Below are 27,121 nucleotides of genomic sequence, written 5' to 3'. Positions count from 1 at the left end.
CTCCAGGCACACAACAGGGTAGCCTAGCAGAAAATACAATACACAGGGCGATGAGGGTTCCTGCGCCAACCCGACCACTGCCCTTGCAGCGTGACCTTGAATAATTCACTTGCCTTCTCTGATGCTCACTTGCCTTACCTAGAAAAACAGGACGGCTGGGCTAAAGCAGCTCTCAGAGGCCTTCCAGGTCTGAAGTCTAAGACACAAACGGGCAGTTCAGTTTTAAAGATAGTGCAATACCAATATGAAATGTCTATTCCTAGTTTTGTTTTTTGTTTTTTTTTTCAACGTTTACTTATTTTTGGGACAGAGAGAGACAGAGCATGAACGGGGGAGGGTTAGAGAGAGAGGGATACACAGAATCGGAAACAGGCTCCAGGCTCCGAGCCATCAGCCCAGAGCCTGACACGGGGCTCGAACTCACGGACCACGAGATCGTGACCTGGCTGAAGTCGGACGCTTAACCGACTGTGCCACCCAGGTGCCCTCTAGTTTTGTTTTTAAAAAACAGAAAGTTTTGGGGCGCCTGGGCGGCTCAGTCAGTTGGGCATCCGACTTCGGCTCAGGTCATGATCTCACAGTCTGTGAGTTCGAGCCCCATATCGGACTCTCTGCTGACAGCTCAGAGCCGGGAGTCCGCATCAGATTCTGCGTCTCCCTCTCTCTCTGCCCCTCCCCTGCTCATGCTCTGTCTCTCTCTGTCTCAAAAATAAACAAAAACATTAAAAAAAAAAGAAAACAGAGTTTTTTTTTTCTGATTATAAAATTGATACATACTCACTGAAAAAAAAAGTAGAAAGTGTTAAAAAAAAAAAAACACACACACACTAATACTGAATCACCTAGAGTTAGAACTATTGTTAGCATCTTCGTATTTGTTTAATGTTTCTCCAGACTTTCAGGCACCTGCACACACACTCACATACCTTTTTTTAAAACGTGACATCCCTTGTAACATGCTGTTTGTACTTTTTGTTGTAGTTAACAATACTATATTCCCTATTACATTCCATGTGATTTTATATTCCATAGTAATAAACATAAGAGAACATTATTATTGTAATTGCCGAATGGTACATGAGGAGCAAGCAGTGGTTTATTTTCTCAACTGGGAAACATTTAGCAGGTTTCTAATTTTTTGTTCTTCTAGACAATGCTGTAGTAACTCTCCCGTGCTCATCCTCATTATGCATATAATGTAAAGTCTATATATAAAGCAAGATTTAACCACACAACTCATTCCCCTTTTATGCAGAAGGTTAAAAAGTATCTTTTCAAGTGTCAAACAAATCCTCTCCGTAACTGGAGTCTACGGATGACGCTGCTAGTCCTGAGGTCGCAGGGCCCCAAGGAGACCCAGTCCTTGGGAGGCTCTGGAAACATTTCGTGTCTTCATGGAGGCCACCCGGAAGCCTGAGGCTCTGCTTTTGAACACTCAGGATCTCTTCGCGAAGTGTTTTTCAGGCTGAGGTCTGGGCGGCTCCCTGGGGCCCACGGGGCCGACTGACTGCGCTGCACGGTTCCGGACTCCACGTCCAGCCCAGCCCAGCCCCGCTGCGAGAGACGCGGGCGCAGGTCCTGTTGACGTTTTGTGCCTCTGAAAACAACACGGTCACCAAACACACTCCCACCTGCCTGGGTTGAATACAATCCAACTTAGACAAATGAAAAGTATTGCCTCCTGCATTGAAAACAGCACTCTTTTTGAACACTCAAGTATTCACTTCAACAGTCCCAAGTAATTAACATTCCAAAATAATTTTTATTTTTAAAAATTTCTGGTGATCAGAAAACAGTATAAAACGTATGCCTTGTCACTGACATTTCTATCTACTTTTCTGACTTAAAATTATAACACCGATCTAAATACGCTTTGCAAATGTTGGAGGAAACATTTGATTTCTTTTTGTAATTATTGCTGTTTCCATGTGTGAGCAATCTCACAAACATGTACCTATGCCCATGGCTAAAACGTAACTGATATGGGATATATTCTGTATCAGATGTATAGGAGAGGGGAGGCATTCTATACTGATGATTACTCAACCATATTCCTGGAGATTCACATAACTTTTTCTTGAAAGGAAAAATTTTTTTCCAGCCTCCGGAGAGGCTGGATTAAGAAGGTTAATTGGCTTGTCCAGGTCACTCGTTCCCAGTCCAGGGTTTTCTTTTCCTCTTGGACCCTCTTGGTCAGAAACCCAATAATTAATTTAGATCAAAGATGTGCATTTTACATTCTCCAACACCAGGAAGATCCTAGATCATTTTAGTCATCAATGAATTCAAAGTAATCTACAAGAAGTAACTTAATGAAATTAAAACATATTTAAAATACTGTATAGATGACCTTGTCTACTCCTTTAGCATCATGATGCAAGAGGTCAGGTTTAAAGGTGGGTGTAATAAGAGCCAAAAACATATTTGGGAGACAATCTATAGACAAGTTGCAAAATCTGAGACGTATTTAAGATGTCCAGACAGCCGTGAGTGGCGGTTTCCAGGCTTGGGCCAGAGCGGGAAGTGGCCACTGAAAACTGATGGGTCATTACTGTGATCGAGAGAAAGCAGGTGCATAGAAAGGGCAGCAGCAAATGGCCCTGGTGCATCCTTAAAGCAAATACCCACATTAAAGAAGGGAAAAGTGGCGTGAAAACTATCTTCATGGGATGACAACCACCCCTGAACACATGCATGACCCCCAGCCTTTTGTCTCTGAACACATGGAAAGATTTATTCACCAAACTAAACTGCAAGTTATTAGCACATCCTCATGCAAGCTGTTTAACCGCGCCTTTTGCTCATAAAGTACATTCACATCAATATGTACCATCTCCCTGACAGATGTGCTGTCGTCGAGTTGGAAAAGTTGCCTTGTAAACCATCAGGGGACTTATTTATAAAATCCAGCAGGAACTGTAGGAAAGAGGAAGATCATTTAATTTCACCATAACTTCTGCTACTGCAAAGACTTTATCCTGTTAGGTGGATATATGTGTCATATGCAAATACATAAACAAAATACTGGGGGTGGGGGGATGACTTCCCTTCCACCTCCTCCTCAAACAGCTGCCAGTGAGGACTTGTACCTAATGAAACTTGCTGTCTATAAATGTTGGAAGACTGAAACCTTAGTTGGGTGCAATTTAAAGTGAACAGCCACTGAGCCAGGCAAATTATCAGCCTACCACCAACACCCTGTTGGTGGTGTTGGGAACCAAATTCACATTCCTAATTCAAAAATGTGCCTTTTTAATTAAAGTCAGGATTTCCCAGTCTTCTCACTGGTGGGAACAAGCAATATTAGGCTTCCAGTGTATCACACATATCAGCAAGATTCGGCCAGGTCCATTAACCAGAAAGGGAACTGCCATGTGCTCCTTTCTACAAACCACTAATTACCATCTTCGCCCTGATTCTGGACTACGGATCACTTTACTTCCTGCAAAACTTTTCAGTGCACTATTCTAAACACAGCTACCAGTCACTCGCACCAGCTGTGGACCCACAGCAACTTTCCCTGTTCAAATATACAAGATCATATCAGTCAGACCATCCTAAACAAGATAATTACTGTGGCAGAAAATAAAAATCAGATTAAGTGGGATTTTCTGACATAGGAGACCCTTTCAAGCTTTTGTCTGGCAGGGGGACCACGGTGGAGGAAGGGAGGGGGGTGCCCTGCGTCCCAATTTCTCTCTGGAGTTTTAACTCCACTATCTCAACCTTCTTCCATTCTCGCTTCAGTCCATTTTACTCCTATCCCTTGGTTAGACCCCAGTTCCTAGCATTTTTTAGATTCTTGTTTATCAGTACTGTGAATTGAGCCCCGTATCTGTTTGTTTACTTAAGGATTAGCTGTTAGGGGCAGGGAAGAAATATTAGTTTAACTGGAGTCAAGGAACCTGCAGCCACAAGACAAATAAATCAGAGAAAGACAGAGAAACTGGAAAATGGGGGATCATTTCACTGTGAGTCAGTCCTGGTGGGGTTTTTTCCCCCCGGTGACTATAAGGACAGGCAAAGAGATCTTAACCGGTCAGATCTTAACACATTCCAACCAACAGATTTGGGTTTTTTAAATTATTAATTTGATCAACTACTAAGAAGGTAGCAAGAGAACAAGTGGATAGAAGAATAAAATGGGGGATCATTTTTTTCTCCCGCCCCCCCTTACAGCACTGACATTAGAACAGCTCTATGTACACCATATGCATAGTCACTTACCATGACTAATGGGAATAATGTACTACATTTCATAATACTGATCTCTTTGGCAATTTGAAAAAAACAACAACTCATAACTGGATGGCTACACTTACTATCTAAAACTACAGATCACAATAAACCCTAAAGACAAAAAAAATTTAGGGAAAAAAAAAAACCTTTCTAGAGACGCGAAGAAACTTTTCAGAATGCTAAGAGCCCACCCCCTCTCCTTCCCTGTTTTGGGTAAACACTTAATCCTCTCAGATATTTTCTGCTGAACGACGTGCAGCGTAAGACTGTGTTCAAAATTTTCAAAATTCTTTGTACAAGTGTATCCTTGTTTTCCCTAAAAATGGACTCAAACTGATGTTAGAAACTGGCGCAGATGTTAGAAATTCCATCCTCCTTCCAGAAAAGGACCAAGTGTGAGTGTGAGGTAATGTCCGTTTTTGGCAAATTCTTATTTCCTCCCCGATCCTGGATGGAACTGTCAACATGCCCATCAAAGTGACTGGACATCACACACTACTTTCCTGCACACTGCTCCCTAAGAGTAACCTGGAGATCCCTCCAAATGCAGAATGTCTGTAAATTGACCTACAAACAGAATAACTACTTATAACATTTTCTGTACTGAATCTGGGGAGCCTTTCCTCTGAAACCAGTCGGCCAGTGTCCTAATGCTATGCAGAAGACGACACAAACTTTAGAAATCAAAGCTGGATTTATACATATAGGGAACACTAGCTATCAAATGCTAAATCGAAACCTTTTCTATTTTTATAATTGACTTTTAGTCACTGCTTATCAAAATAATCTGGAAAGGAAATAAAATAACTCATCTATACTCAGATGTACAAACTAAATGCATTAAACAGTAAGTAATATTTTGCCGCCAGTCAGATTATTTAGGAAAATCACGTACGTGTTCGCCTCACAGAAGAGGGTGTGCTTCTTTGGTTAATTTTCGCCATGATTAGTGACACTGTATAGTTGCATCTGACAACGGACTTCAATATTTCACACAGAATTTACTGGCTCTGTTTCCATTGGGAAGAAAGTTTTAAAACTGACAACCTGAACTTTAGCTTCTGTTGTTCATCCCGGTTAGTAAATAACTAGTTGTAAATCAAGAATTAGGTTTGATTTGAAAGCACAAAATTAAAACATAAAATACTTTTGGAAATAAAATGCTGTGAATGCTTAAGGAGATAAGTCCTTGTAAAACACTCACCAGCGCACAGCAATGTTGTCTTCTCCTAATATGGAGAATACACATATTTTAGGTCATCAAATTATTCTGACTTTCTGAACTCATTCCAAATCTTAAGTTGTAATTTATATTTTTTATTGCCCAAAAGGTTTACCTAATGCTTCTTTACATTTTACACAACAATATCTCCACATTGGCCAGATTAGAGAAGGCAAGTTTAAAACAAAGATCTTACAAGATACTAGTTGTATGTCTAAACATGGCTGATGATCTTTACAGGTGATGCTAATATGGGCCAGGAGTCAGGGGTCAATCTGAGCAGAAAGATCGGGGGCGATTCTTGACCGAAGCTAAGAATGCAGTAATAAGAAAACTAAATACACCTGACTGGAACAAAAGCACTCTACAGAAATGAATTTCGTTGCAATCTTCCTGAGTACCGAGACCGGCTATCATAAAACAAGTATCAAAATCAGTCCCATTATTCAACATCACACCTCATGCGTTTAGCTACTTACAGAATAAAGCAGTTCTCTTAAGACCAAATATGACACACATGAAGAGGAACAGGCTTTTATTATGATCATGGCTATTATTTCATCAAAGTCCTTGACTTTATCCAAAATGCGAGCTGATATAAATGAAAATCACTACACACAGACATTAAGAAGTGAAAAAAATTCTTGTAATCCTCACACGCTATGCACATGAATAACATTGATCATCTGCATCATTATGAAAGAGTTCAAACCTTCTCCTCTTTCGAATTACATAATGACCCCTCTAAAATACCTAGAATAAACAAAGGTTCTCAAATAAGATGTATTTAATAGGCCATCCACCAGAGAAGAATCTTATCCTGTGAGTTCTAGCTCACAAAATTTTCAGTCAAGATATGGGCAATCGATTCTGCGGCCGAGGGCAATCTCCCCACTGCGTTTTCTCAAAGATGGCTGAGGCAACCGGCACCTCATAACTACATAAAAATGGATGCTCAGATTAAATTATGCAAACGTAGTTCCAAAATAACCTGCTCAAGTTTCAGCGCATTAAAGATGGACCCGTAAAGCATTTGCCATGTTATGCCTGGTTCCAGCGCAATTTCAGTGGGTTCTGAGGGGAGCAAACCTCAGATCATCCTTATTGAGAAAGTTTTGGAAACATAAGCGCACAAACACCCATTCCCAGGGGCATAATCACCACCTTGAACGTGGCCCCCTGAACACTGATCTGTCACCAATGCAAAACAAGGCAGGGCCATTAGGCTCTTCTTGAAGTTCCCATCCTGGACTGTTAGCAGAAGGGGTCACCTTTGAAAAGTTCTTATCTCCTAAAGAAACATATTTCAGAGACAGAACTTTCAAAATGGGGAGAACAGGGTAAATGAGGCACCGATCTACAAAGATATTTCTGTGAACATAAAATTCCTCGCTTTTTCCTATTTAAATGATAGGAAAACGCATTTACCAATTTACAATACCACAGCAAACTCAATAAATTTAATGTGTAGCCTAATCTCAAGCCACAAGACATTTCTGGTAAGAAGCACATCAGATGTTTTCCAATTAATAACTGGCCAATTAGTTTGTTTGTTTGTTTGTTTTTAGTAAAGAAGCTTTAGTTTTAAACATCTTTTTCTCTGTTGGTTTATATTTATATTAAGAACTAAAGATAAATTTTAAATAATGGCGTACTTAAACTGTCCATCATATTTAGTTAAATCTTAGCTGAAATAATTTTGCAGAATAGGAGCAAACATAGTGTAAATCATTTTCATGTTCAAATTGTTAGCATCTTGTTAGTCGTTGAAAGTCAGGTAAAATCGAATGAAAGCAAAAAGTTGTCACGAATGGAACTTTAGTATTCCACCAGTCAGAAAAGGGGAACCATTTTGTTCTGAAATATGATACCAGTGTTTTTTGATGTCAAACTTGAATTTTCACTATTCTTTCTAAAGTCAATCTTTCGAACAACGTTTAAAACGCCATTTACTTCCATTTACGCCCCATCGCTGGCTATTTCTCTTACTGCATTTTCATACGTTTGTGTAACTCAAAGCATCAATACAGCAGCCCTGCAAACACCCCGCTCTGTTCCCCACGGTGCACTTTGCCGTACTGGGAGCCTTTCTCCCGAATCGTCAGTTTCACCCACCCGCTCATCATTGAGACTCCTCTACACTCTTGAAACTGGTTTTGACTTCAGGACAAGCTGAGGGAAGCCTTCAGGAGAATAAAGATCCTTCAAACAAACCAATATTCTAGGCCTTAAACTATCAAAAAGATCTCGAAAGAACTAATAAAAGATCCGCGTTTTACTGTTACGCCCCCAAAAACTGGGCGGAAAAAGACCTTCTCTGAGCTCGGGGGCCACCCCAGCCTACTCCCGGGTCGGGAGGGCCGGCTCCTAAGATTCGCAAGATGGTAACATTCATGCAAAACGGTGGCCGTGGCGTGGCTAAGAGCTCTTGGCGAGGGCCTTCTTGAAAAGCGTGAACGCTTCTTTTCAGGGCAAAGCAAACGTGTTGTTTACAAACCCACACCATCCTTTCCACCCAGTGCCACCCGCGGACTGCGCCAGGGACACCATGAAGGGCGGCTGCTTGGTGGCGGCATTTTCCTTACACACCCTCACCGGCGCACACACACTCACGCACGGCTCCCCGCACATTCCAGCGGCCTCTTGGGACCAGAGGGATGAAACAGAGTCTCTGGGCCATTTCCCCCGAACGTGAGCTATTCTCGTTCAAAATATCCAGTAACCTTCCTGAAGATAAAGGGGATAAGGAAAAACAAACCTATTTCCCCCAAATAACTCGGCTCTCCTATCCCCAACCTCACGCACAGCCAGAATGACACCGGCCCTGCGCAGAGACAGGACGCGAAAACTTCACACGCAAGGCGGCCGCGCAGAGTTCAGCCGCGACGGGAGAGATGTAGCCACAGCGCACCCCGAGTCCCCGCTCCCCTTTCCCTCCTCTTACTTTTGGATGATCTGCGGTAGGCCGGCTGGGGGCGGCGGCGGCGGCGGCGGCGGCGGCGGCATCCCTCGCGGGCCTGGGGGCGCGGGGGCCGCGGGGGGCGCCGGTGCACCCGGCACGCTGCGGGCATCTCTGTCGGGTTGCTCCGGGCCGCTGGGATCCGCGTCCTGGCTCATGGCTGCGGCCAGCACCATGTGAGGCGAGGCCGGCCCCGGGCTCGAGGCGAGAGAGCGCGCGCAAAGGGCGGCCCCGGGGCACGGGCGCTCACTGGCCGGGGTCCCCGTGCCCAGTCCCCTTGTCCTTCCCGGTGGCGCGGGGAGGAGACGCGAGGGGCGGGGAGGAGGCAGTCCCGGCGGCGCCGCCTCCTCCGCCTCCTCCTCCTCCCGCCGCTCCCGCTAGCCCAGCCGGGCCACGCGGGGGCGGGGACCAGGGGGCGTCTCCCCGGCCGGCGGGAGCCGCTCGGCCCCCGGGGGGCTGCTCAGCGCCGGTGTGAGCCGCGGAGCTCTGCCCTTGGACCCTGAGCGCGGCCAGGGGAGAGGGAGCGCGGCGCGCGCCAACCGCCACCTTGCGCCCTCACGGTCCCTGGCCCGGCTCTCCGCAGCGCAACCGCGTGAGACGGCGAGACGCACTCCAGCCCGCCGCCGGCCGCCGGCCGCCGCGCTCGCGCCTCTGCCTGGAGCTCTGCCGCCTCGGGGTTGTCCCCGGGGACCGCGCGCGCGACCTCGCGCGCTCCTGCCAAGCGGGCCGGACGGAGCGCGCCCCGGGGCGTCCGCGCGCATCGCCAGGGCGAAGTGAGTGGGGCTTGGCACCTTCCGGCGTCTGGAGCCCGGCCAGCGCCACTCTCGTCCGAAGGGCCCGACCCGGCGGGGGAAAAGTCCGGAACCTCCCCCACTTCGGTGGGACGTCTAACCTCCGGTCTTACATGACCAGGCCCGAGGGCTCTCCACACTGGCAGTTCCGGCTGCTGATTTCAGGGGACTCCGGAAGCAGCCAGTGGGACCGCCGTGGTTTCTCTTCATTTTTCCCGCTACGATCCCGGGAGCGCAAAGACAAAACCATGTATATGTTGTATTCTTGTTATGTATGGGCGAGATCTCAGTAGAAATGTAAAGGATGAAAAGGAGAGAGTTCGCTGACATCGCGCCGCCACCATCACTGCCTGTGTAGTTCCGTTCGCTGTCCCGGCGCCCGTGTGCGCCAGTTCACCTGCACACGCCAGCTCACAGCTGAGGCCGCGGGCATCTGCGCTGAGGAGCCACGCTCAAGGTGCAGCTTAATGTCCTGGCCCGCGAGTTGGAGGTCTGGGGAGGCACCCGGTGCCACAGAAACATCTAGGAGCTGGGCAGAGCTCGTGGAGAGTGGTTATCCAGAAGATCCTTATCGTGCGTTGGGCGCACTAGCTTTCCAAATCCTGACATCGGCCGCCCGGAGGAAGCAAAGAAAAAGCATCCCTTGGGTGCCTTGGAAGCCAGAGCGAAGGCCAGAGTGTCCCGTGGCCTGGAAAGAAGTTTGCTGGGGGTCTCAAAGCCCACGCGTCCTCCTCCCACAGCCACGTGAAGGAACATTCTGGGGATGCGTTCTCTGGAACGTGGCAACTAACGGAATTCCCTGAAAAATGGTTTCTTCTCTCCCCAGACTGTGAGTTTCTGTCAGTTCCCCACCCCCACCCCCACACCCTGCAGGCTCAGGAAACTAAGCCTCCCTTGATTTTTGTCATCCAACCTAGATCTTTACCCCTCCCTCTCTCCTACAGATAAAAATGGACCATCCACTCCCTTCCTTCCTTCCTTCCTTCCTTCCTTCCTTCCTTCCTTCCTTCCTCCCTCCCTCCCTCCCTCCTTCCCTCCCTCTCCCTCCGTCCTTCTTCCTACAAATAAAATATGTCAATTCCTTGTGTTAATAAAGATCGTCACAACTCAGAAAATGAGTCTCACTAAAAACCCAGGTATTGGTTGTTGCCCCCATTTCACAAATGAAAGGGCGTCAGGGCGATTTGTCCAACCATACATAACTAGTAAGTGGCCATCCCAAAATGAGTCTTCTGAGGCTGAGTGGTTAGCTCATCATCTCTGGTTTCTATCAATAGAGTTCTTGACTATGGTTTCCATAAAACTCCTCCACTTTCCACTGCCTCCCCCCTCCCCCACCCAGGGGAGCCCTGGTTGAGGAATTACCTGAAATTAACATTGCAACTCTTCCAGAAACTAAAGTTAAAACTTCCCATATGCTTGCATTAAAATTTCCGTCTGAGAATCCCCAAAAACCTTTGTGAAAAGGGCTTTATAGTCAAAAAGACAAACCTGTGTTTACCAATGGAGTGATTCAACATCTGAGTGTCAGTTACCAAATATGTGGATTGGGAATGAAAGACCTGGCTTACACAGTCCTGTTAGGCTTAGGGATCATGTATCGTGCAAATTTGGTGCAGGAGGTATCAATCCAGCAGTTATTACAAACATGATTCCTTATATCCCAACCTTATAGCCAAATAGAACAACAGATCTCAAACTTCAGGAAGCTGAGTGTCTAGGAGTCACAGTATTGATACACCTACCTCCATCCCTATAAAACTTCTACTGGCAGAAAAGAGAGAAAGAGAGACCGTATTATATGAATGCAGTTCTCTACACCTCAAAACTAATGCATTAGCATATGCGACGAAATAATAACAGTGGGTAAAATCTAAGTATTCATTGGGCTTTCTTTGCATTTTTTCCTGTAAGTTTGAAATTTTCAAAATAGAAAAATTATTAATAACTCACAGGTTGCTTTTCAGAAATCCCATTTATAGCTTAATATTTGCAACTTATGTTTATGTAATAACTGAAATTTATTTTTTTTAATTTTTTTTCAACGTTTTTATTTATTTTTGGGACAGAGAGAGAGACAGAGCATGAACGGGGCAGGGGCAGAGAGAGAGGGAGACACAGAATCCGAAACAGGCTCCAGGCTCTGAGCTGTCAGCACAGAGCCCGACGCGGGGCTCGAACTCACGGAACGCGAGATCGTGACTTGGCTGAAGTCGGACGCTTAACCGACTGCGCCACCCAGGCGCCCCATGAAATTTAGATGGAAGCAGATACAAATTGAGAGGGAAACACTGCAGCAGAAACCCAAGCTTGTTCGTGTTCTGCCTCAAATCCCCGCAAAATGTTGTACAGGATAATAGCAAACAAGCAGACTAAGCAATACCAGTGAAGAATGTTTTTTAACTTGTGTTTTCCCACTTCTTTCCAGGAAGAATGACAGAGATCCCCAGCTGGGGTTGCAGCCATTTAAGAAACTGTAGCACTCTTGCTTTTGTGCCCTCCCCAGCCCCACCCCGCCAGGGAGCGCTTCACCGTTACCAAAGTGAGAAAAAAGGCTGGGTGAGTCACCTTGACAAATGGGGAGCATGACTGGGAGGTGAGGGCTGCTAACGTTTCTCTTTGTTCCACTCCCGGAAGCATCCTGTCTGTCCTGATCTACCAGTAAACTAGGATCAGACAGTGAGACTTCTGCTGTCTATGAATATACTGAACATTTAACAGGAGTCAGCTGCTGAGTGCTTTCATAGATTTTTACTTCATACTCACAATGGCCCATGAGCTAGCTACTGTCATCTGTGTTTTAGAATTGAGAAAACTGAGGCTTAGATGGCTGCAAGAACTTGCGCCAGGTCACCTGGCTTTTAAGAGGCCAAAACAGGACCGCAGTTAGGTGACCTGGTCCATCTCTCCACTGCCTCAGTGACAGACATGGAGATGAGATTCCACCTGTCTTCTTTTGCTGTGATGTTGCCTGTGTCTTCCAATGAATGTAAAATGTCACCTGCACTGTGGCTCAACTCTGCCCCTCATATTTATCCAAATCAGTAAAATAATAGGAGGGATCCAAATTGACATCTTACAAGCAAGAAAATTCGGAGAAATTAAGCAACTGGGCAAAGTAGTGGGAAGGCGGCAGGGGAACTAGAACCCAGGTCTCTGTTACTTACTAGGGTCGTTCTCAAACTTGCCACAGACTCTGCCGTGCTTCCTAATATTAATAAATATTTGATGGGTTCCAGACGCTAGTTCTAGGAGCTTTTTCATGTTTTATTTCATTTAGTATCACCATTTTGTAGACAGAGAAGCTTGATGAACCTGTGTCCAAGGTCACTAGGATGATAACCAGTGGAGCTAAGCTTCAGACCCTGGTCTAGCTCCCTGCAACTTCCCAAAGGGGAACCAGCCCATTCTCAGCGATGATTGTAAACATTCATCTCTGCAGATGAGATCCCTTAATAGGTACTGCTATTCCACATATGTATATTATTACTGTTATTTTTAATAGATTTACTAGATTGTAATGTTTGATAATTTTCACCCAATGCTGGTGAATGCAGAACACAGACATTCTCACACACTAGTGGGTGAAAATGTCAGTTGCTACAACCTCTTTGGAAGTGAGTTGACAGTGTCTATTAAAACTGCACAAAGCAAACTGACTTAGTAGTTACTTTTCCAGGAATTTATACTGTGCGTTTACATGTAGCGACAACCAAAGCCCCATGTACAAGGGAGTTCATCGTGGCATTGTTCATAATACCAAAGCTAGAAACAACCATAGTGCCAAGCAGTGAGGGATTGGGTACATCAAGAGTGGTCCCTACATACAAGGGAATACAACATAGACCTTAAAAAGCACGGGGCAAATCTGTACAGACTGCTAGGGAGAAATTTCCAAGATGTGTTACTGAGTAGAAAATATAAGTTCCTCAACAGTATGATTCAATATATGTAAAGTCAAAGATCATAAAACATTTCTAGAAAATTCTACAAGAAATTTATTATTAACAGTAATAACCTTTTGGGGCATCTGGGTGGCTCAGTCGGTTAGGCATCCGACTTTGGCTCAGGTCATGATCTCATTGTTTGTAGGTTTGAGCCCCAAATCGGCCTCTGTGCTGACAGCTCAGAGCCTGAAGCCTGCTTCAGATTCTGTGTCTCCCTCTCTCTCTGCTCCTCCCCCTCTCATGCTCTGTCTCTCAAAAATGAATAAACATTCTAAAATTAAAAAAAAATAGTAATAACCTCTAGAAATTGGGATGGGGCCAGAACTTTATCCTTTTGTGATTTTTTATATTGTTTGAATATTTGAAATACAATTTTATTGAAGTATATGTATTGTTTGAAAATTTTTTACTATGAACATGTGCTTTTTTAATTAGCTAACTACAAAACTTAATTATTTCTTCAACTAGTAATTCTTAATAATACTTAGCACATTAATAGGATATTTATTTTTAAAGCAAAAATCCATCTGGAAGAATGAAGAAACACATTGGACAAAGTATTGTCCAGAGTAGCCTTTTGATATCCTAACAACCCAGTAGAGATAGTTGAATAATTAACTTATTAAGTTGTCAGCAGTCATGTTGCTACAGTTAGACATTTTACTAGTTTGACAATGATGGATAAACATTAATCAACCTATCAACGTGAGTCACAACATAGTAACTGTTATCTGGGGCTTAATGATAACAGTTACTGCTTTTTTTGAATATTACTCTATGCCAAACTGTCTTAAGTACATACTATTTCTCATTTAATTCCTTACAATCACCAGGTGGTTGTTTTTGTGCCCATTTTACAGATTAAAAAACTGAGGCTCAAAGAAGTTCAGCCACCTGACCAGCTATTAAGTGGTGGTGCTGTAGATTGAACCCCAGTCTTCATCACCCCTAGGATCGGACTTTTAACTACTCTGTATGGTGGCATGGTGCATCTTGGTATTATGGGCTTTTGAGACCAGAAGTTTCTCTGCTAAATCCTGGCTGGATATCTCTGATATCTGTCTCCAATCTCTCTCTCTTTCATCTCCCATCTCTCCACATGACCTGGATTCTCTTTTCCATCCCCCTGAGGTGAGCTTTCTCCATATGCTGACCCTTTTCTCAGAGCTATAGCATGATCTTTTACTTGAACTCCTTGGAATCCCTGGATATGTTTCCAAACAATCATAAAATAAAATCCTGTGCTGGCTTCACTAAGGATTACCTCTCTGAAAACCCAGGAGAGGCAGTGGCTGAAGGATGCTGTTTAAAAATAATATGGTTACTCATGGAACTGGATGCACATTTGAATTTGAAGGAGACAGTCAGGGAACTTTAGCTGAGGAAAAGTGAGGACATGACCCATGAGGTTCTTTTCTGCCTAACAACTCACAGAGAAGGTCCCTCATTGGCTGTGAGGAAGGGCTCAGCCTCCATCTCTCTGATGGTGGATTTGTCATCTAGGCCCCCTTGTCCGCTAATGAGCTACACAGGTGTTGTGTTATAATCAGTATAGCAGGTGGCTTGGCGTCAGAAAATCCAGGTTCTGGACCATGAGGTGTATCGATTATTCCTAAACAGAAAAGCAGTCATCCCAAACCAAGAGTGACATCAGCACCTTTGTCTTCCCTGAACGCATCACTGCCCCAAACCCAGGTGGCTTGAGCTCTGTCCTACCACTTGTTCAGTACCTGGCGACAAACCAGTAACTGTGGTTTGAATTCAGAGTCCCGGGGGGCTCAAAGCAGGCCAGGGCAGGGTTATGTGGGCGTGGCTTCCTGGAAAAGAATTTTGAGCTGTGTTTTGAAGGATCCAGAAAATGGCTTTATCTCCTTTGCTATTTCCAAGAGAAGGCAGCAGGATATAAGAAGGGGTGTTATAAAAGAAGTAGCAACTGAATTTGGGGGGGGATGGGAGACGATGGTGCTATGAAATGAATGTGGGAGAAATGTTAGCTGGTGGCTAATTGCGTGATTTAAGTTCCATGGGGCTCCGCACCCCCTGTGGAGACCCAGCTTCTACACTGCAAGCTTAATCCCTGGGGAATGTCACTGTCATTCAGAGGCTGGTAGTGTGACTAGGGCCCCAGCCAAGCAAAACAGCGCTTCTCAGAGTCAGGGGATTCCTTTATCGAGCCCCTCCCCCCAATCACCTCCTCCCGTCTTCTCTTATCACTGGGGCTGTCTGTCTGTCAGACCGGTTGGTCATCAGGGAATAAACATCTCAGGCTGTTTGCCCACCAGTTCGGGGATCAGGTGACCATTATGGAAGGCAATACCAGAGGCCTTTGCATGCCAGTGTGACGCCAGGAACAGTGAGAGCCTGTGATGTGCTGACCTCACTGAGCGGGCACCCTTGCAGCTGGCCTGGAGCTGATGGACGAGTGCCACTCCCTGATGTGGCACCTTTGGTCATCCCAGGGCTACCCCCTGCAGGAGACCCTGCCGAGCCCCTCCCAGCATAGACTCTCCAGTCAGAATAGCTGGATTAGAAACCCAGACCCAGGATCTGTTAGCTGCATGACTTAAGGCAAGTAACTTCACCTTTCTGAGCTTCAGTGCTTCCCTCTGAAGAATGAGAATCATAATGCCCGCGCGGTAAGATTACTGTGAGGATTAAATATAAAGCACTTAGGAGAGTGGTAAAAGGACTTACACTTTCAGCTCTAGGATGAATAGGTCTTGGAGCACCTGGATGGCTCAGTGGCTAGAGTGTGCAACTCTTGATCCTGGGGTCATGAGCTCCAGCCCATGATGGATGTCGAGTTTACTTAAAAAAACAAAAAAACAAAAAAACACAACGAACAGGTCTGGGGATCTAATGTAAAACATGGTGACAAGAGTTGATAACACAAAGATAAATCTGTGAAGTGATGGATATGATAATTATAACCAGACGGTGGAGCTCTTTCACAATGTATACATACATCAGATCATACCATGTCTTAACCTGTCTTACAATTTATTGTCAATTATACCTCAATAAAGCTGGAATTTTTTTTTTTAATGTAAAGCACATAGGCCAGTGTCATCTGGCATGTGAATGGGGCTTAGCAAGCTGCTGTTGACTGGTTTTCACATAATGATGACTGAACTTTGCATGGGGGAATCAGTGATCATAATACACAGTCTTCTCTTGAAAGGGGGAGGGTGACCTGAATTGGGATGGCAGTCACCTTCTGCATGTAAAAGCGCCAGGGTGAAAGGATAGACTTGCAGGAACCATCTGGAAGGGAAGCAGGGAAAAGGGAGTATTGTCAGAACACAGTGGGGAGGAGACCTGCAGCCCTGGCCCTGGGTCCTGGCTCTCCTCCTTTCCAGCCAGGGACCTTGGGCCTTGCTTTGTGAACTCTCCACTCTCCCTTTTCCTCGGCCATAAGATGAGGATCACAAATTGTTCCTTCTTTTGTTGCGAGGCTGAGCACAAGGCTGGCCCAGAGTCATCTCTCAGTACAAGTGGCTGTGATGATGACCTGCTTGGTCACAAAACACCAGGCAGCTCAGAAAATTCGAATCCCTAAGAGGAGGGCCCCCAAGAGAGTGCAAGGGGTGAGGAGTGTGGTTTGGTTCAGTCTTTGGAGGTGGGGGATTTATTGAGGATGGGGGCTGCTGGGGGGGTTGCCTGCTCCTCAGAACGTTTCACTGAGGAACTTGACTTCTGATGATTTAAAGAATCCCAAAGAAGGCCTGTTAGGATTGGGGAGGGATAGGGTTTCCCCTATCACATGTCTGCTTCACTCTGCTCCCCTCTCCCCAGAGAAGAGCAAATACACATGTCTAAAATATCTAAGGGAGTGTTATGGGTTGAATCGTGTCCCCTAAAAAGATCTGTTGAAGCCCTAACCCCTGGCACCTGTGAATGTGACTTTCTTTGGAAATAGGGCTTTTGCAGATACAGTCCAGTTAGGTCATTAGGTGGGCCCTCATCCAATATGACTGGTGTCTTACAAGAAGAAGCCAACTTAGACATAGATTGCACAGGGAGGAGGCCGTGTGACCACGTGGCCTGGCTGCAAGTCCAAGAGCACTGAGCGCTGGCAGGCAGCCCCACAAGCTAACAAGGGTTCTCCCCCTCCACCCCTCATGTCTCAGATGGCCCTGTCCACACCTGGATTTCCGGCCCCTGGCCTCCAGAACTGTGGGGATAAATTTCTGTCGTTTTAAGCCATCTAGTTGGTGGCGCTTTGTTATAACAACCCTAGGAAACTAATACGGGGAAGCCAGGGACTGGGGGAGAGGGAGGAGCTGAGGGATTGTGTTCCCTTGATCTGAGAACCCAGGAAACCAGATCAAGGAATTCACAGCCAGAGGAGCCTCGGAGGGCTGAGCTCAGTTCCAATTCCAGGGCCATGAAGGCAGGCAAGATGTTTGGATGAAGTGATAATAGGAGGCAGGAGAAGATTCTGCACAAGGATGTTGGCTCTGAAGATCTGGAAATCTGGGGTGGTGTTTAGTTCTGCCATTGGTTTGTCTGTAGCAGGATCGTTAGGGACGTTGGCTTTCAATCCTGACTCTATTGCTTACTAGCAGTGTGACCCTGGATGGGTTACCCAGCTACTGTGTGCTTCAGTTCCCTCACCACGAGGTCCGTAGGTTGCTGTGAGAGTCACAATGCTGTATGTGTGACACACAGTAAGTCTTCAGAATTCATCTGTGGAATGAATAATTTAGGTGAGTGTTTAACACCATGTCTGCCAAAGTTAGGCTCCCTGGGAAACAGACTCTGAGACAGAGAAGTGCTGCTGCTCCAGAGATCCATACTTAGGGAAGCAAAGAGAAGGAAGCAGGGTTGGGCAGAAAGAGAAGTGGGCTGTGATAAAACCTCTATGGAGACCTCAGCCAATGCCATGGAAATTCTGAAGCTGGGGTGGCCCTTCAGAAGTGGCAAAATGGCTCTGAGCATTTCTACATCAATATCCCTCCCACGCTCTGATCATGTCTAACAGAAAAGTGAATGTGCCTGACCCAGTGATCCTAACCAAATCCTTATTACGTTTCATTGGCTCTGACTGGGACATGTTCCTATTCATGAACCCATCTATGGCCAGAAAATGTGATACTCCCATTGGCCAAGCCAGAGTCACATGCTCATCCCTGGTGTCAGAAGTCCATGAATGCCACCTGAAGCCTGCATGTTGGAAATTGGAGAGTCTGGGGATGCCTGGTTGGCTCAGTCAGAAAGCATGCCACTCGATCTCGGTGTCATGAGTTCAAGCCCCATGTTGGGTGTAGAGATGAAAGAGGAAAGAAAGAAAGAAAGAAAGAAAGAAAGAAAGAAAGAAAGAAAGAAAGAAAGAAAGAAAGAGAAAGAAAGGAAGAAAGGAGAGAGAAAGGAAGAAAGAAAAGAAAATAAAGGAAGAAAGAGAGAGGAAGGAAGGAAGGAATGAAGGAAGGAAGGAAGGGAGGGAGGGAGGGAGGGAGGGCGGAAGAAAGAAAGGAAATCGGAGAGTCTGTGATTCCCTTAGTGGAAAAATCTAAGGGTGCCAAGAATGAGTGAATGCTGGACAGTGAAAGCCTGAAAAACATCTATCTATTCTTTAACTGGAAAGGATGTTATATAAACAACTTCTGTTATGGTAGGTGCCTACCAAGAATGAATACTGTGATATGGAATGCAACATGCATTTCAGGGTGTTTGACACAGAGGAAGGTATTCAAAACATGTTTGCTGAAAAAAATGAAATAAATATTACTAACTAAACAGGGGAAAAGAAAGCATCCACTGGGTGATCCTCAAGCTGTTTTCAATCTTAGCCCTACAGAGGCTTCTGAGCTGTTGGATTGTTCTGTTTCTTATCTGGATAGTGGTTTCGTGGATGTGTCATAGAAATTCAACAAGTTACACGTCTATGATTTGTGTCTCTTTCTGCATCTGTTATACCTTAATAAAATTTCTTCAAAAGGTTAAGAAAACAAAAGAGAAAAAAGAAATGTCACATAGTCTGTGGCACAGATAGTAAGATAGCATTCTTAAAAATAATAAAATACATAAAATAAATAATATGGCATTCTTTCCTCATGTTCTAGTCTTCTGTTTCTGTCCGTAATCTTGGATGAGTAACAGCCTCTCCATTGCTGGCTGTTCATTAAGAACAATTTCATCAAGGATGATTTTTATGATAATTGAGTGTTCCTACAACCCCTTACCATCAACAATTCAGATTTAGGTTTTTAAGGGAGTGTCATGAAGGTCATTTCAACGCCAGTTTTTTCTTTTTTTGTTATTAAAAATTTTTTTGAATGTTTATTTTTATTTTAGAGAGAGAGAGAGAGCACAAGTGGGGGAGAGCAAAGAGTGAGGGAGACAGAAGCAGGCTCTAGGCTCTGAGCTGTCCACACAGAGCCCCACGTGGGGCTTGAACCCGTGAACCATGAGATCATGACCTAAGCCGAAGTCAGAGGCTCAACCAACAGAGCCACCCAGGTGTCTGAACGCCAGTTTTTCCAATGTGTGTTTCAAACTAAGCTTCAAGGATTCAGATAACCACTTTGTTCTTGTTTCATTTTTGCTAAGCTAGTTGAAAATAAGTGGTAGGTACCATAACAGTTCATCCCTAAATACCAAGTATTCCCAAAGAACGAGGATATTTTTCTCTGTAACCACAATATCAAGACACGCAAGAAATTTAACACTGATATAATAATATATTATTTTCTCTACATCTACGAATTTTCCCAGTTGTCTAGATAACATCTTTTATATTTGCTTTTTTTGTTTAAATCTATGATACACATTTTACGTATTGTATTTTTTATTCTCCTTAGTCTGCTTTATCCTATAATTGTTTTCACACTTTTTTTTTGTCGTTTATAGCATTGACAATTTTAAAGAGTCTAGGATTTGCAGAATTTATATTCTTTTTTTTTTTAAGTTTATTTATTTACTTTGAGAAAGCGCGAACAAGCTAGGGAGGGGCAGAAAGAGGGAGAGAGAGAATCGCAAGCAGGCTTCATGCTGTCAGCACAGAGCCTGACATGGGGCTCGACCCCACAAACCGTGAGATCATAGCCTGAGCTGAAACCAAGAGTCAGCTGCTCAACCAACTGAGCCACCCAGGCACCCTGCAGAATTAATATTCTATATTCTGGATTTGTCTTATCATTTTCTCATTACTAAGTTTAGCTTAAAATACTTCAACAAGAAGACTACGTAGGTGGTATTGTTTATCTTCCATTCTTCACACAAGGTGGCCCATCAGGCCAGTTTGCTCCATTACTTGGTGATGTGAAGTTGTCTCCCTCGATTGAAGCAGATCTCAAGATCCCATCTCTTTCCCTTTGTAGTTAGAAACCATCTTTGACATGACACTTGGAGACTATGTAAGTGCCCTATTCCCCAATCGTCATTTGCCTGCGGTTTTAGCATCCACTCATGATCCTTGCTAGAACCAGCTATATATGAGGGTTTTCTAATTGAATCAATCCATCTACATTTATTAGATGATTTCTTTTGTAGAGAAAGAACATAACCTGTGTTCCCCTGTCTTCTCTTTCTTCTCTCTTCTCTCTGTGTCTCCCTCCCTGCCCCCCTCCTTTCTCTTTCGTGTGTATGTCATATCCACATAGGCTTGCTTTCCTTTTCACAAAAGGTATTTAAGGACTGTCATATACCTTTTTAAAAAAATTGTCTGTTTTGTCCATTTTTATATTGCCTCTATTTGTATTTTATATTTGGAGAGTTTCCTTCCCCTTCAATTTTAAGTCCTCTTCATGTATTAGAGAAATTAGATCTTTATCTCTGATATAGGTGACGAATATTTCCACCTAGTTCAGTATCTCTGTTCTGATTTTGCTTATTATATTTTTTTTGCCATGCTGATTCCACTTTATTTTTTTGCAGAGAAATTCATCAATCTTTTCTTCTGTTACATTTGGATTTTGAGTCAGAGTTAGGGTTTAAAAAGTTCCCCCACACTGAGATTATTTTTTAAATTCTCCTGTTTTCTTCCAATACTTGCATGCCTTTCTCTCTTACACTGAGACCTCTGATCCATTTGGAGTTTATTCTGGTGTCCAGGGTGAGCCATGGATCCAATTTTATCTTTCTCCAAATGGCCAACCAGTTGCCCCCAACACCACTTAGTAAAAGAACCAGCTCTTCCTGTGTGGTTTAAGATCTTATCTTTATCGTATGCTGAATTTCCATATGCACTTAGGTCTATTCCTGAACTTTCTCTTTTATCCTAAGTCTGTCTATTCATTTACCAGTTTTAATTATAGATTCTTTATAATATCATTTATTGCTTGACAAGCCTGGTTTCTCACAGCTCTTCTTTTTTGGGTTTTTTTATAGCTATGGTTGTGTGTTTATTTTTCTATATGAGCTCTGAAGTCAACTCTCCTGAGGGAGGGAATGTGGTCTTTTTATTAGGATCGTGTTAAAATTATAGATTAACTTAATGAGAATTACATCTTTATGATGTTCAATTGTCCCGTCAAAGAACAAGGGATGCCTTTTGTTTTGTTCAAGTCTCCTGTTATGTCCTTTGGGAGTGTTTTAAAGTTTTCCACAGAGAGGTTTTGACAATTTTAGCAGTAGTAAATAAAACATTTGACACTCCAGCAGATCAAAGCAAAAGTTTTATTACGGAAAAACTGATACTAGAAGAGAGAACGGAGCCAGGCAAATCACCACATTGACACCAGCTGCCAGCTTCCCAGCCCAGAGGGACAGGAGACCCGGAGCCAGATGGAAAATCAGCCAGGACAGAAGGTAGCACCCAGGACACCTCTCCTGGGACTAGTCACCACCCTCCTGGTACCTGAGCTTGTAATGCCCTAGGGATTCCAAATGACTTATGTAGGTGGCTACTTTCAGACCCAAGCCTACCTATTATATGCTGTTTTCTCATCTGCGGCCGTGTAACTCATGTTCTAGCTGCCTAGGACCACAATACCAGGTCAATAACTCCCTCACAGTCTATGTTAGAATGTCCACATCATTCAAATATTTATTAGTTTATTCCTAAATATTTTCTACTGTTTTGTTTCTGTAATAAATAGAGGTTTCTCTTTCATGATTTCCTCTAACTGGCTATCGTTCATATAAATATAAACATATGTGTACAATTGTATTTATATTTTATTCATCTCTATAAAAATGTGCATGGATATATATATATATATCCTACAGAATTATTTGCCTTGTGTTAGTTTTATCATTAAAACTTTTGAGTTTTCCAACTGTACTATCATGTCACCTACCGATAGAGATAGTTTTATTTTTTAATGTTGACTCTTATGCTTCTAGGAGTTTTCTCTTGTCGAGTAGCATTGGCTAATATCTCTGATATTATGTTAAATAGCAGTGGACATATTGGCTATCCTTGCCTTGTTCCTGACCTCACGTGCTTATTCATTAAATAAGATGCCGTCTTTAGGAATGAAGTATACATTCTGAATATATACATTTATTATGTGAAAATTAATTCATTAATTCTTGTTTTTATTTAATGTTTTGATCATAAATATTTAGTCAAAAGGTTTGTAATATCTATAGTATATAATTTTCTCATAAATTTATTATTATGGTAAATTATATTAATGAACAATATCAAACCATTCTTGTATTACTGGAGTAAATCCCACTTGATTATGGTATGTTTTGGGGAGGGGAATTGTTTGGATTTTTTATAGTTTTTTCCATTATTTATTTATTTTTTAAGTTGATTTAAGCAATCTCTATACCCAATGTGGGGCTTTAACATTGTTTCAGTAAGAAGTTCAAGTGCACATTTAGGGCTATTTTAAGAAACATGAACACTTTGGCTTTCATTATTACATCAGATGAAAAAAGTAATTCAAAGAATGGTTTTCAGGGGCAGCTGGGTGACTCAGTCAGTTAAGCATCAGTTAAGCTGACCTGACTTCAGCTCAGGTCATGGTCTCACGGTTTGTGGGTTTGAGCCCCACGTCAGGCTCTGTGCTGACAGCTCAGAGCCTAGAGCCTGGAGCCTGCTTTGGATTCTGTGTCTCCCTCTCTCTCTGCCCCTCCTCTGCTCATGCTCTCTCTCAAAGATGAATAAGTGCTAAAAAAATAAATAAATAAATAAATAAATATAAAAAACAAAACAAAACAAAAAAGCAAAGAATAGTTTTCATCTCTTACTATGATTAACAACAAAACCAAGTAGAAAGATAAAAGAACGTATTTTATTTTTTTAAGTTTATGTATGTATGTATGTATTATGTAATCTCTACACCCATCATGGGGCTCTAACTCATGACCCCTAGATCAAGAGTTAGCCAGCCAGCCAACTAGCCAGGTGCCCCAAGAGAATATGCTTTATTTTACTTACTTATTTATTTGGGAGAGAAAGAGAGAGTGCATGCACACACAAACAAGGGAGGCATAGAGGGGGAGAGAGAGAAAGAATCCCAAGAGGTTCCATGCTCAGCACAGAGCCTGACTCAGGGCTCAAGGGGTCAATGGGGGGAGGGGGGAAGGGGAGGTTCGAGCCCATGACCCCGGGATCATGACCTGAGCTGAAATCAAGAGTCGGACACCCAACCGACTGAGCCAACCAGGCACCCTGAGAATGTATTTTAAAAGAGAGTATTTTATGAGACTTCTTTGTTTAACTTTTCTATTTTTACTATGGACAATTTTGATAAATTGTGTTTTCTGGAAAATTATGGATTTTACCTACATCTTTAAGTCTATTCACAAAAAATAGTGCAAAATAGTCTTATTTTTAAAATTCCTTTTTTTCCAGTGGTTATTTGTTCCTGTCACTTATTTTGTGTGTTTTGCCTTTCTCTCTTTTTTTTCATTAGGTAAACCAGAGGTTTATGTATTTTGTTGTGTTTTTCAAAGAACCAGCATTTGGATATGTTTACCATTTCTGCTGTTTTCTTCTACTTTTTAGTAGAAAAAACACATCAGTGAATTTTTGCCACATCAGCGAATTGATGAGGATCCGGGGGTCTGGGGCCCTGCTAGGACATCCCCTCCGAAGTAAAAGACGAAATATTGTGTCTCGCGTCATCTACCACCAAAATGAAACACAACCTTTGCTTGCCCTCTTTGAGTCCTGGAGGCAGCATATTTATTTTACACTTGGGATACTGCTCTGATCCAGTCATGTATCAGGTGACACATAAGGCTGCCAGTTGTGTTATGTTTTTTGTTTTCAAGTAATCTCTATACCCAGAGTGGGGCTCGAACACGTGACCCCGAGATCAAGAGCCGCGCGCTCTACGGACTAAGCCCAGCCAGGCGCCCCAAGGCTGCCGGTGTTGAACAAGGCACTGAGACCAGGGGAGGACTCTGCAGTAGGTCCGGGCTGTGGGGCAGGTCACCCTGTTGCTTGGGTCACATGACACAGGAGACCCTATGGTGCTAGAGGGGTTTGTGGAAGGAAAACATACCGTGCAGAATTTATTATAAGCCGCAGTAGGAGAATCGCAGTAGACACACGTGAATTCTGGAGCAAGCCATGGCATGTACCGCAGAGAAGTACATACCATGTGAAAAATAGCCAGGCCCTGCTAGAGGCAGAACCTCTGATCCTGCTGACCGTGGGATATCAAGTGACTACGTGGCAGAAATGCTCTATTATATTTCTACTCATGTGTAACGAATTATCACAAATGTAACAGCTTAAGGGAACACAAATTTATTACCTCATAAATACATAGGTCAGAAGTCCAGCGTGGCTCAGATGGGTTCCCCTCTTAGGGTATCATAAGGCCAAAATCAAGATGTTAGCCAGGCTGAGTTCTTTTTTTTTTTTTTTTTTTTTTCTTTTTGAGGGAGAGATAGAGAGAGAGAGAGAGAGAGAGAGAGAGAGAGAGAGAGAGAGAGAGAACAGGGGAAGGGCAGAAAGAGAATCTTAAGCAGATTTCACACCCAGTGTGGAACCCAACCCACGCCGGGCTTGACCTTAAGACCTTGAGATCACGACCTGAGCTGAAGTCAAGAGTTGGCTACTCAGCTGACTGAGTCACCTACGCGCCCCCAGGCTGTTCTTATCTGAATTCAGGCTGTTGACCAAGTTCAGTTCTTTGTGGTTGTAGGGCTGGTTTGTTTCTTTAACATTTTTTTAACATTTACTTTTTAAATAAAATCTTTAAAGGTTTATTTTCAATTGAGAGAGAATATGAGCGGGGGAGGGGCAGAGAGAGAGGGAGGCACAGAATCCGAAGCAGGCTCCAGGCTCTGAGCTGTGAGCACAGAGCCCCACATGGGGCTCGAATTCGTGAGCCGTGAGATCATGACCTGAGCCAAAGTCGGACACTTAACCAACCGAGCCACGCAGGCGCCCCTGTAGGACTGTATTTATTGGCTGTCCACCACGGGCCTCTCTCAGCATGTGAAGGTCACTGCGTTCCTTCTCACGTGGCCCCCCCATCCTCAAGCCAGCAGCACATCGAACTCCTCTCATATTTCAAATCTCTCTCATTTTTTCTTTTGCTATCAGCCAGATAAAGCTCCCCATTTCGAAAAGCTCAGGTCATGAGAGCAGACCCACCCGAATAATCTTATTTTACCATCAAATGTGCTATATAACATAACAGAATCACAGGAGGGATATCTTGTCATAGTCACATATTCGCGCTAACAATCCTCACTCGAGGGGTTAGGGGAGCCGTTTTGGAACTGGTCCCTACCACCACTGCCCATCATGAGCTGGGTTCTGGTCACGAACTGATAAACTGATTCATGCCCATCATGAACTGATTTGTCAGGGTCCTGGAAGGTGGACGGATGAAATATCGGGCACAAGGAGGTCTCGGGTAGAGGCGTGTGGATGAACCTATGAAGTGCGCGTTAAGCGTGATGATCATTGAATCATATGAAAGCCACCCCTTCCAGCCGAAAGCATTCACCGTGGAAGAGGCACTGAAGAGCCAAGTACCCAAAATGACTTCGGGGGGGGGGGGCAGTTGAGATCAGTCAGCCTCTGTCATCGGCCACCCCAGTACTGTCCAGTGAGTGTGTCAGTGAAGTATCCCGAGTTCCAGGGATGGAAGTCATTTATGAAACTGCCAACACACGCTCCCAGGCATCGAGACGGATCTAGCTACTGCACCGCTAAATATCCAAAGCACCACCAACAGAGACCAAAGCTGAGCCCCTGATATAGCATCATCCTCCAAAGAGAGCAATCCCGGGGAGGCAAACGATCTTTGCGGGCCATTATCTGCTTACCACAGATAATGAGGGTCAGCTGCAGCTGTAAGACCAGTTGCAACAGTGAGGTCTGTAGTTTTCTCTTGCTAACCTTTCTCTTGCCAGTTTTTCCCAAAAAGAAACTACCAAAGTCCTGAAGGAGCTGTGCCAAGATGGGATAAGTGAGTGGAACTGTCAGATACAAGGAGCCGACTGCTGTGGTTGCCATGGCGCACCGCCTGGGTCTCCCTTTCAGGACCCCTCAGCTGCCAGAGCTGTCGGCTTCTGATGGCTCCCAACAGAGTCCCTGTCTGGAATTGCCCCAAACTGAATGAAGTGCCCTCCCCCCCCCGGAAAGCCCACATCCAAGAAATAATCAGTATAGGAGTATAAAGTCCTCGACCGCTTGAGTTAGGGTGGGACATCCTGAAGAGCCATCCAAGCTCCAGGGCTCCCGATAGAATCAGGAGGGTGAGGCCACTGCAGTGCGGTTCAACTTCCCCTCTGCACAATCCAGCTTCCCTCCCTCCTTACAGATTTTGTTGCTGATAGTACTCCCCAGTAAACCCCCTGCACACAGATCTCAGTCTGCTGTCTGAGAAACCTGACCAAAGGTACCTGCCTTTGTTTTTTATAGAAGCTGTACAGAATATCTAAATAGGTGCCAGGAAGATTATCTCCAAAATAATGGCTTTGCAATACAATACAGTGAAACCTTGGATTGTGAGTAACTTGTTCTGCGAGTGTTCCACAAGACAAGCAAACATTTCTAATCAATTTTAACTTGATTAACGAGCGATGTCTTGCAATA

General features: G+C 44.1%; 1 protein-coding gene and 2 long non-coding RNA genes across 6 annotated transcripts in view; 1 reads left to right on the top strand and 2 right to left on the bottom strand.

Moving 5' to 3' along the window:
* The window catches only part of RBM20 (RNA binding motif protein 20), a 193,224-nt gene extending 184,508 nt beyond the window's left edge, over positions 1–8,716 (bottom strand). For all 3 annotated transcript variants that reach the window (XM_023240911.2, XM_023240912.2, XM_023240913.2), the window contains exon 1: positions 8,406–8,716. In XM_023240911.2, the coding sequence (XP_023096679.2) occupies positions 8,406–8,596 (191 nt within the window). In that variant the 5' untranslated portion in view covers positions 8,597–8,716. The remainder of the gene's footprint in view (positions 1–8,405) is intronic.
* Positions 8,717–8,808: 92 nt separating this feature from the next.
* On the top strand, positions 8,809–25,303 carry LOC102900941. 2 transcript variants are annotated; one of them, XR_006587312.1, is made up of 4 exons: positions 8,809–10,040; positions 11,640–11,770; positions 14,019–14,289; positions 23,973–25,303. It is a non-coding gene; the product is annotated as an uncharacterized LOC102900941 (long non-coding RNA). The 2 variants fall into 2 exon arrangements; XR_441451.4 differs by lacking the exon at positions 23,973–25,303 and having other exon boundaries at positions 8,812–10,040; positions 14,019–14,411.
* LOC123380914 overlaps positions 16,047–27,121 on the bottom strand; it is a 24,731-nt gene continuing 13,656 nt past the window's right edge. Inside the window, exon 4 of the long non-coding RNA XR_006587313.1 lies at positions 16,047–16,422. This is a non-coding gene — a long non-coding RNA (uncharacterized LOC123380914). The remainder of the gene's footprint in view (positions 16,423–27,121) is intronic.

This window comes from Felis catus, chromosome D2 (genome assembly GCF_018350175.1).
Source record: "Felis catus isolate Fca126 chromosome D2, F.catus_Fca126_mat1.0, whole genome shotgun sequence".
In the NCBI taxonomy this organism is placed as follows: Eukaryota; Metazoa; Chordata; class Mammalia; order Carnivora; family Felidae; genus Felis; species Felis catus.
The sequence above is the reverse complement of the archived record's forward strand: the minus strand, read 5'-3'. Positions and strand labels throughout refer to the sequence as shown.